An 11,636-nucleotide genomic window follows, 5' to 3' on the forward strand; every position below is an offset into this window, starting at 1 on the left:
AGATAACGCCAATAAATGGCAATGTGAATTGTCAAATATTCCCGTTTAGGACTACTGCAACTGATATCCACAGTCCCAGCCATGGGTACTTGGATAAGTAACATCATTGTAACCCATTTTAAAAATGTATCGATATTCAAAATTTGGCGGTTCCCAGACTGCAGACTTGGGTTTAAGAAAACAGAAGCGGGGAAAGCAAATTGGGTCTACAGGTACGACTGAAATTCAGAGACCTTAGCCTCCCACTCACAACTATCTTGTCAAATATACAGTCTCTATAAAATTAAATTGAAGATCTCAGATTAACATTGCTGTACCAGAGGGACATGCACACTTTAAAAGTGAGAATAAAGCTATGCCTGTGCAAATCCCTGCAGCATCTGGTGACCTTGTGATCTCTGTCTCAGAGGCCAATGTCAAAACATCTTTCATGAAAGTGAACCTTTGCAAAGTGTCAGGCCTTGATGGTGTAACTGGAGGGGCTCTGAAAAGCTGTGCCAACCAACTGGCGAGAGTATTCTAGGACATCTTCATTCTCTCACTGCTGCAGTCAGAGGTCCCACCTGCTGCAAAAGGGTGACAATAATACCAGTGCCCAAGAAGAGCAGGGTGATCTGCCTCAACGACTATCACCCAGTGGCACTCACATCTACTATGATGAAATGCTTTGAAAGATTGGTTATGGCTAGAATCATCAGATTTTTGAATGGACATGAACCCATGAACACTCCTTCATTTTTTTTCCTCTCTTTTTCCACTAATTTAATTTTTTTAATATACTTATTGTAACATGGTTTTTTATTATTACATCTTGCAATGTACTGCTACTACAAAACAACAAATTTCACAACATCTGCCAGTGATATTATTTGATTTTGATTCCTATGCTCCAGCAATACCAGTCCAAGTTTGTCCAACCTTTCCTTTGCATCTTATACTCTCCAATCTAGGCAACATCCTGGTGAACCTCTCACACAACTTTTCCAAAGCCTTACATCCTTCCTGTAACGCAGTGAATATATCTGCACACAATGATCCAAATGCGTCCTCAGCTTCAACATGACTTACCAGCTTTTATACTCAGTGCCCCAACTAATGAAGACAAGCTTTCCATGTACCTTCTTTACTACCCTACCTACTTGTGTTGCTACTTTAAGGGAGCTATAGATCCTCTGTACATCAATGAGTCCTTCCATTTACTGTATACTTTCCTCCTGCCTTTGACCTTCCAAAATACAGCCCCTTGCACTGCGGGGAATAATGTGGTCATGAAGGTGGGGGTGGGGGGAGAAAATGAAAACTAGTATATATAAGCAATCTCCCATTCCTGTGGTCAATATATTCTCCAGTGCTGACCTTTACTCATTTTCAAACGTAGACACACTTTCAAATTCAAACTTGCCTTCAAGGACTCTTTACAACTCATATTCTCAGTATTTTTTTACTTGCACAATTTGTTATCTTTTGCACATTGGTTGTCAAGTCTTTGTTTAGGTATAGTTTTTTGTAAATTCCATTGTAATATTTTTCCTGTAAATCCCTGCAAGAAAATGAATCTCGAGTAAGTAGACAGACAGACATACTTTATTGATCCCAAGGGAAATTGGGTATATGGTAACGTATAATACTTTGATAATAAATTTACTTAGAACTTTTTGATTGTGGGTGTAAAGTGACAACTCTTTTTCATGGGATTTAGATGACAAAAACTGTTCTAATTCACTTTGATCTATTCTTTAAGATGCTGCTGGAGAAACTGAATGGTACAGTGCCCTGCCTACTGGACACTACAACAATCCCTGAGGAGGAGCTCATGATGACAAACTCCCAATCGGCAGTGGATTCAGGCATCGTTGAGAGCTCTGCCACTTGTGGCATGCGAACAACGAACGGTGAACCAGTGCAGCATCCATACAACAGGACTTTCTCCAGGCTTTTCCACAATTTTGTGGAGTTGTGCTTACAACGGGAGCCTGAGCAGAGGTATGTTCTTTATGAAAATGGGTTGCTGTTGGTTAGTGCAGGGTTGGATGTTGTTCACTAAATGAGCCAATATATGAAAAGCATCCTGTGCTGCTAATCTCATGGCATGAAAATTATTCACGGGAATGGAATAAGACTATTTAGTTCTCAAGGCTTTGAAAATGTTGATAATTGCTAAACACCTTTGATTAACAATCATCTTGCAATCACAAATAAAAGCAAAAATAAAATGTTGAAAATAGTCATCAGATCAGGGTACATCTGTGATGAGAAAGCAGTTAACATTTCAGGTTAATGATCTTAGAATAGGAAAAATGGCAGGAAAGGGTGGAAAGAGCAAAGGAAAATGGAGAATGAGAGAGAGAGAGAATGAGCGAGGCTGGAAAAGACTTGCCGATTTGCCTGCTCTCATTGAAAGAGTTATGGATGAGTTGAATACTGGAAATGTGAGATTCAGAACTCAGTAGTTACTGGAAATACGAAATTCAAAAGAACTCTAGAAATACCCAGCAAACTAAATAGAATCCTGTGATGCAAAAGAAACCAGGAGAGGAAATTTCTGTCATCAGTCTAAACTGAATTTGAACACAACTGAGAAGCCATTTGTTTCAACCCTGTATATTGTGAGTGTGCCTAAGACTTCTACACAGTACGGTAGTAATTTTATGTATTGCAATGTACTACTGTCACTAAAAAAGCAAAATTCATAACCTTAAATGAGTGGTGATTCTGATATAGGTCTCTATTGTGGACTGAGAGTCGGAAGGGGACATGGAGAAGGGAATACTGGTTGGGAAAGGAGAAGAAAGGGATTGGGAAGCACCAGAAAGACATTGTGTAAAGATCAATAGACCAATTGTTTGGATTCAAAGGACCTTGCCTGGTGTCTTAGAACTGGGTGTGTTTGCACCCACACTGTCCCCTGCCCCTGGCACTCCTCTGCCACCTGTCCTACACCCCTCCTGTGGTGCTCCACCCTCAACATTCCCGATCATTGTTTGCTCCTGCCAGACTTTAAAACTCGCTCTCCAGTCCACCTCAACAAATACAGTACTGCGCAAAAGTCTAGGCACCCTAGCACAATACAGTAATTCCCATGCAAAGATCGTAATAGTTTTATGTCGGTGGGACTGGTGTAACAGAGTGACAAGATGCCAACCTTGCTATGATGTGCAGCCAGATTGTCCTAGCCTGCTGGGTTTGTTAAATTGACTAGTTTGACTAGTCTCAACTGATAGACTGAGGCAATAACCTACACTGCCCCTGCCTTGTCACAGTTTGAAATGTATCATTGTCAGCTGGCCAATCCCCAGTATATGAGCCGCAATACTTCCCTGCAATCACTCTCCATTAACAAGACCAATATTGTTCCGGGTTGACTTTGTTATTTGCCATTCCTCCTCCTCTCTTACCCCCTCCCCACCAAGCTTGAGGCAGCTTAAGCAGCTTCATTATTGAGATGCAGAGAAAGGATTTTAAGTATCAAGTAGATTGTAAAAGAACTGTTTTCTACATCAGAATATTAAGGCAGTAATGAAGTAACTTAAGTCCTGATGAAAGGTCTCACCTGAAACATAAACTGTTTATTACCCTCCGTAGGCCCTGCCTGGCTTGCTGAGTTCCTCCAACATTTTGTGTGTATTGCAATGTGGTAACAGTCTATTTTAGAAGTGGTGCAATGGGAGAGGGAAACTTTAAGGAACAGTGATTATAATATAAAAATTTTATACAAGGATTAAAAGTGATTTGACTAAATCTTAAAGCAAACTACAGAAGTATGAGTTGGCTTATGTAGATTGGAGAACTAGATGACAATAACTACAAACGCAAGTGATTGCTGGCTGTCAAAGAATAGATCCCCTCTAAATCTCTTGCCCCTTACCCTAAACCTATGTCCTCTTGTTCACCTCTAAGGGTAAGGTTTCCTGCAATCAATCTTGTCTCTCTTCTGTGTATCCTTATAAACCTCAATCATGTTTTCCTCTACTTCCAGGGAAAACAAACCTAGCCTACCCAACCACTCAATACTGAAACACTCCACCCAGGTAACATAGTGGGGAATCTCCTATGCATCCTCTCCAGCACTATTACATTTTTCTCATACTGTGGTGACCAGAACTGTATGCAGTATTCCAGCTGAGTCTCCATGGTATCTACCTCTGCTGTAACCTTCAAGGATTTTTGGACTTGCACACCAAGGTCCTTCTGTTCCTCAGTACTTTCCAGGGAGGGAATGGGTACACTGGTTGTCACCTTCCAAAATTCCACAGATTCAAAAATGTTTCTTACAGATGGGAGGTGGCAAATACAGTATAACTGAAACTATTTATGAAAAGAAGAGAAAATGCAAAGGAATAGATGTGTTAGCCTTACATCAGAAATAGGAAAACATTGGTTTTATTAAGGAATTGGTTATAGGGCATTTGGAAAAAAATAATATGATGCATCAGAGCCTTCATGAAAGGGAAATCTGTTGGAATATTTCTTGGCTGTGTTGAGCAGAATAGTTAAGAACCAGCTGTGGTGATGTATTTGGACATCCCTGTGGTCTTTGATAGCGTGGCACACAAGGTAGAATACACGCTAGATAATAGGGATAATATGTGGCATGGATTGAAGAATGGTTATCAGATGGATGAGATTCCTCATAAAACGGGTGAGGACTAAAGTGGTAATGTTTGGGAGGCTGTGACTAGTGGGTGTGACACGGATCAGTGCTAAGGCCACCCGTTGCTCACAACTTGTATCAGTGATTTAGATGAGGGCACACTCGCAATATATTAAAGTTTGCTGATTATTCCAAACTGATTGGCACTCTGGACTATGAGGGGAAAGCAGCAACACTTCAGAAGAAAGTATCTACACCTGTCCAGGGACCAGGGAGTAGTAAATCAGCAAGTTGACTATGTGAGGGGACATGATGAATGCAGGAAAGGCAAAAATCAGCAACGATTTTACTGAATGACAGAGCAGACTTACTGCTGCTGCTTGTTATGTTGTGCACATTTTGACCTGATGTGATTATTACTCATCACATTTATCAACTGTATTGTTGTGGGGCCATTTTATCAATGTAACTGTGTAGCTCTTCCATTGTAATACTGCTACAACTGATGCTGTTTGCTTCAATCCTCTGACACTTCTCTTTATTCTTCTTAGACCCTCTGCCAGTGCATTACTAAATCATTCATTTGTCAAGCAGGTATGTATATGGCCTCAAGGTTATTAGTAAAAGAAACTGTCTTCCTCAATTATTCCTATCCCAACGCTCACTCTCCCTCCACAGACCTAGGGTTCTAATTAATTAGTGCTTATTTGGGGCTCAGCCGTAATAATGGGGATTCTGATGGCCTACTGTCAGTGTATCTTCTTGGGATGTAAAATGGGAGGCTGGAGGAGGGAAGGTGATGAAGGGGTTGTTGGAGAGATGATGTTGGGACATGCTTACAAATTGTTCTCTTATTTTAATGGATAATTAGACAGATACCGTTTTCTGGGTTAATGGGATCTCCAGCTACCTGTGTTTATTTTTAACACACTGAGAAGTAAATCTAGCTTCTGTGACTCTGTCAAAACAACAGCAGTTTCTGAATTTAAACCTCTGTAAATAAGGGATTTCAGTGTGAAGGAGGGAGGGTTTGCTGAAGTAGTTTCATCAGGTTATCTGCCATCCATGATGTCTAATTATTAAACTCCACCCATTTGCTGGAACTGTGGCAGACCACTGACTCCATTCTCTATTCTTCAAGCTGAAGCTCCGAGTGGTGGAGGTGCTTCCTGATCTGCTCCGACCAGTCACTCCTATGACGGACCTGGAAGGCGCTCACTCACACGAGTTGCAAGGGATGACAGGGCTCGTGTCCAGCCTGGAACAACTGGAGGTGGAAGACTGGGACTTCTGAAAGTGGACCCATTGCTGAAACTGGGTCTGTTGATGCCAGTGGTCTTTATTTGTATTTTTTATGTAAAATGGCAGTTTCGCTGATTTACAGGCATTAGCTGGAATCCAGCGGTGTGTAGCACTGATAAAAGATGAATAATAACAACGGTGTGCATCAAACCAGCTCAGGTGGATAAGGGACCACCACCTGCACTGAGTTACTTGAATACTTGAGATTTCAGATCAAACCATTGCCGTTCTATTACTGTACCAGCTGCACCTTTCCTCTGGTTTCCATGAATTTAGAGACACAGTTCTCAAACCCACCATAAAGACAGAATTATGCTCACTTGAAAACATACATTGATGTGGAATCCATTGCAGATAGAAATACTGTCCTTCATCTCTCCTATCACTCTGAGAGCGTGAAAAGTTTGCTGTTTTGTTACCTTACATGAAATCCCTTTGTACCTGAATTGGTATTTATTCAGAGGAATCAATATTAAAGTCTCATTTGGTTACTTCTTTGTGCAATCTTTGTGTACTACACCATGTATACAGCTTCTATAACTTAAGCAATTGAACATTGGCCAGTGAGATGCTACCATTAAGGTCAGCTAAGACTCACTGGCTACTGAGGTTGGATCCCAACAGTTAGTTTTCAAAGGGTTAGAATCTGTTCAAGGAACATCCTCACTCAACAGATTACATCACCTAATACAGCATTTCAGAACCATCAAGCAAGGGCAGTTAAATGGGCACAAAAGTATGAGTGATTACTGACTGTGACCATTGCTAAAACTTCAGTTTAGTCTATGATCTTATAACCATAGTCTGATCTCCTATATCTGAGAAGAGAATAATGTTCTGGAGACCTTGGAGATGTTGTAATTGTGACCATTTTCAATTCTGATAAGCACAGAGGGGTCATCACAGAGAAGGTCATTGCCCAGGTCCTCCTCAACTGCTTCCTCCTAGTGATCAAAGAGCTGCTCCCTGAATCAGTGTGATTTCCATCCATTCCAGAGACATGGTGGGCATGGTCTTTGCCATGTGACAACTCCAGGAAGCTGCAGGGAACAATGTCAGCCACTAGACGTGGTCTTGGCCTAACCAAAGTATCCGGCTCTAAGAACAACAACTGTGCAGAAGCAGCTGTGTAAAGCACAATTTAAACTGCACTTGAAGTAATGTGTATAGTTCTCACTGCTACATGAATGGTGTGGTAGCATAAGCAAGTACAGAGTGATTCACTAGAATGGGCTTTAACTACACAGACTGAATAGGCCAGGTTTTTTCTCATGAAGACGTAAATTAAGGGGTGATCAGGTGTGGGTTTCTGAGATTGAGGGGCATAGATGGGATCAATAGACTTTTCCCATGGCCTCGACCTAAAGGGCAAGAGGTTCAATGTGAGAAGGCAGAGATTCAAAGGAAGCATAGGAAACAATACAGACCCTGTGGCCAACAATGCTGTGCCGAACATGTACTTACTTTAGAAATTACCCAGGGTTACCATAGCCCTCGATTTCTCTTTTTTTTTAAATGGGTCACACCAGACAGTCAGCCATTCTTGTCTGGCATGTGCTGTCAGGATTGGTCTCCTTTCAGATTAACCGGGTCACGGTATGAATGTTCCTGACTCAACCCTTGTTTTTTACAAGGCCGAGTGGCTAGCTCTGCACTCAACACGGCACTGATGGAAAGCATGCTGGGGGTGGCTCGACTTGGATTCAAACTCGGGAGCCTTCGCTCCGGAGTCCAGTGCTGATGCAATTGCACCACCAGCCGGCCAGGAGTCTCTTCAAAGACCCTATCATATCCGCCTCCACCACCATCACTGCCAGCCCATTCCACGCACGCACCACTCTGCATTTTTAAAAAAACTTACCCCTGACCTCTATGCACCTACTCCCAGGCACCTTAAACTTGTGTCCTCTTGTGGCAGCCATTTCAGCCCTAGGAAAAAGCCTCTGACTATACACACAATCAATGCCTCTCATCATCTTATACACCTCTATAAGGTCACCTCTCATCCTCTGTTGCTCCAAGGAGAAAAGGCCGCGTTCACTCAGCCTGTTTTCATAAGGCATGCTCCCCGATCCAGGCAACATCCTTGTAAATCTCTGCACCCTTTCTATGGCTTCCACATCCTTCCTGTAGTGAGGTGACCAGAACAGAGCACAGTACTCCCAAGTGGGGTCTCACCAGGGTCCTATATAGCTGTAACATTACCTCTCAGTTCTTGAACTCAGTACCACGATTGAAGGCCAGTGCATCGTATGCTTTCTTAACCACAGAGTCCACCTACTCAGCAGCTTTAAGTGTCCTATGGACATGGACCCCAAGATCCCTCTGATCCTCCACACTGCCAAGTGTCTTACCATTAATGCTATATTCTGCCATCATATTTGACCTTCCAAAATGAACTACCTCACACTTAACTGGGTTGAACTCCATCTGCCATTTCTCAGTCCAGTTTTGCATCCTATCAATGTCCCGCTGACAGCCCTCCACACTACCCACAACATCTCCAACCTTTGTGTCATCAGCAAATTTACTAACCCAGCCCTCCACTTCCTCATCCAGGTCATTTATAAAAATCACCAAGAGAAGGGGTCCCAGAATAGATCCCTGAGGCACACCACTGATCACCAACCTCCATGCAGAATATGACCCACCTACAACCACTTCATTGTCTTCTGTGTGTAAGCCAATTCTGGATACACAAAGCAGGGTCCCCTTGGATCCCATGTCTCCTTACTTTCTCAATAAGCCTTGCATGGGGTACCTTATCAAATATCTTGCTGAACTTCATATTCACCAAATTTACTGCTCTACCTTTATCAATGTGTTTAGTCACATCCTCAAAAAATTAAATCAGGCTCGTAAGGCATGATCTGCCTTTGACAAAGCCATGCTGACTATCCTTAATCATATTATGTCTCTTCAAATGTTCATAAATCCTGCCTCTCAGGATCTTCTCCATCAACTTACCAACCACTGAAGTAAGACTCACTGATCTATAATTTCCTGGGCTACCTCTACTCCCTTCCTTGAATAAGGAACAACATCCACAACCCTCTAATCCTCCCGAACCTCTCCCCTCCCCACTGGTGATGCAAAGATCATTGCCAGAGGCTCAGCAATCTCCTCCCTCGCCTCCCACAGTAACCTGAGGTATATCTCATCTGGTCCTGGTGACTGATCCAATTTGATGTTTTCCAAAAGCTCCAGCATATCCTCGTTCTTAATATCTACATGCTCAAGCTTTCCAATCCGCTGTAAGTCATTCCTACAATCGCCATGGTCCTTTTCCACACTGAATACTGAAGCAAAGTATTCATTAAGTACGACCGCTATCTCCTCTGGTTCCATACACACTTTTCCAGTCACACATGATTGGTCTTGTTCTCTCACGTCTTATCATTTTGCTCTTCATACACTTGTAGAATGCCTTGGGGTTTTCCTTAACCCTGTCACCAAGGCCTTCTCATGGCCCCTTCTGGCTCTCCTAATTTCATTCTTAAGCTCCTTTCTGCTAGCCTTATAATCTTCTAGATCTCTGTCATTACCTAGTTTTTGAACCTTTCATAAGCTTTTCTTTTCTTGACTAGATTTACAACAGCCTTTGTACACCACGGTTCCTGTACCCTACCATAACTTTCCTGTCTCATTGGAACGTACCTATGCAGAACTCCACACAAATATCCCCTGAGCATTTGCCACATTTCTTCTGTACATTTCCCCGAGAACATCTGTTCCTTATTTATGCTTTTAAGTTCCTGTCTGATAGCTTCATATTTCCCCTTACTCCAATCAAACACTTTCCTAACTTGTCTGTTCCTATCCCTCTCCAATGCTATGGTAAAGGAGATAGAACTGTGATCACTATCTCCAAAATGCTCTTCCACTGAGAGATCTGACACCTGACCAGGTTCATTTCCCAATACCTGATCAAGTACAGCCTCTCCTCTTGTAGGCTTATCTACATATTGTGTCAGGAAACCTTCCTGAACACACTTAACTAACTCCACCCCATCTAAACCCCTTGCTCTAGGGAGATGCCAATCAATATTTGGGAAATTAAAATCCCCCACCACAACAACCCTGTTGTTATTGCATCTTTCCAGAATCTGTCTCCCTATCTACTCCTTGATGTCCCTGTTACTGTTGGGTGGTCTATAAAGAACACACAGTCAAGTTATTGACCCCTTCCTGTTCCTAACTTCCACCCACAGAGACTCCGTAGACAATCCCTCCATGACTTCCTCCTTTTCTACAGCAGTGACACTATCTCTGATCAACAGTGCCAAGCCCCCACTTCTTTTGCCCCCTCCCTGTCCTTTCTGAAACATCTAAAGCCTGGCCCTTGAAGTAGCCATTCCTGTCCCTGAGCCATCCAAGTCTCTGTAATGGAAACAACATTATAGCTCCAAGTACTGATCCACATTCTGAGCTCATTCGCTTTGTTCATGATACTCCTTGCATTAAAATAGACACATCTCAAACCATCAGTCTGAGCGCATCTCTTCTCTATCACCTGCCTATCCTCCTTCTCACACTGTCTACAAGCTTTCTCTATTTGTGAACCAACAGTCCCTTTCTCTGTTTCTTCAGTTCAGTTCCCACCCCCCCCCCCAGCATTTCTAGTTTAAACTCTCCCCAATAGCCTTAGCAAACCTCCCCACCATGATATTGGTCCCCCTCAGATTCAAGTGCAACCCATCCTTTTTGTACAGGTTATGCCTGCCCCAAAAGAGGTCCCAATGATCCAGAAATCTGAACCTGCATTTATCCTCCACCTCACTCTATTCCTATACTCACTGTCATGTGGCACAGGCAGTAATCCTGAGATTACTACCTTTGTGGTCCTGCTTCTCAGCTTCTTTCCTAACCCCCTGTAGTCTGTTTTCAGTATCTCCTCCCTTTTCTTGCCTATGTCGTTGGTACCAATAAGCACCATGACCTCAGGCTGTTCTCCCTCCCACTTTAAGATATTGTGGACACAATCAGAAACATCCCAGACCCTGGCACCTGGGAGGCAAACTACCATCCGTATTTCTTTCCTGTGTCCACAGAATCGTCTGTCTGATCCCCTAACTATAGAGTCCCCTATTACTGCTGCCATCCTCTTCCTTTCCCTACCCTTCTGAGCCACAGGGCGCAGTCAATGGTGCTTACCCCAGGTAGGCTGTCTCCCCCAACAGTACTCAAACAAGAGTACTTATTATTAAGGGGACAGCCACAGGGGTACTCTCTAGTATATGACCCTTGCCTTTTCCTCTCCTGACTGATACCCACTTATCTGTCCCTTGAGACCCCAGAGTGATAACTTGCCTATAGCTCCTCACTCTCCCTGAACAGACGAAGGTTATTGAGTTGCAGCTCCAGTTCCCTAACGCGTTCCCTAAGGGGCTGCAACATGAAGCACCTGGTGCAGATGTGGCTGTCCAGGAGGCTGGGAGATTTAAGAATCAAATGTTTGACATGAGGGTTGTCAGTGTGTGGAATGATCTGCCTGAGGAAGTGGTAGAGGCAGAAACAATTACCGCATTTCAAAGACATTCTGAAAAGCGCATGGATATTGGCCTCATCATCATTATGTGCCATGTTATATGATGTGGGCGATTATGGTTTTCCATCTGTCTTTAATGCCTGTGGGGAAGACCCCCTTCACACTGTTATTCTTATTCTTCACTCTATCCGTGACCATGATTGTTCTTGGTAACTTTTTCCAAAGAAGTGGTTTACCATTGCCTCTTTCTGGGCA

At 42.9% G+C, this 11,636-nt stretch overlaps 1 protein-coding gene across 6 annotated transcripts in view; it reads left to right on the forward strand.

Annotated features, from left to right (window-relative positions):
* strada (STE20 related adaptor alpha) overlaps positions 1-6,384 on the forward strand; it is a 50,395-nt gene extending 44,011 nt beyond the window's left edge. For all 6 annotated transcript variants that reach the window (XM_059955791.1, XM_059955794.1, XM_059955792.1 and 3 more), the window contains 3 exons: positions 1,742-1,983; positions 5,143-5,185; positions 5,733-6,384. In XM_059955791.1, coding sequence (XP_059811774.1) covers positions 1,742-1,983; positions 5,143-5,185; positions 5,733-5,885 — 438 coding nt within the window. In that variant the 3' untranslated portion in view covers positions 5,886-6,384. The remainder of the gene's footprint in view (positions 1-1,741; positions 1,984-5,142; positions 5,186-5,732) is intronic.
* Positions 6,385-11,636: the final 5,252 nt, after the last annotated feature.

The sequence above is a fragment of the Hypanus sabinus genome, chromosome X1, assembly GCF_030144855.1.
Source record: "Hypanus sabinus isolate sHypSab1 chromosome X1, sHypSab1.hap1, whole genome shotgun sequence".
NCBI classification, from domain to species: domain Eukaryota; kingdom Metazoa; phylum Chordata; class Chondrichthyes; order Myliobatiformes; family Dasyatidae; genus Hypanus; species Hypanus sabinus.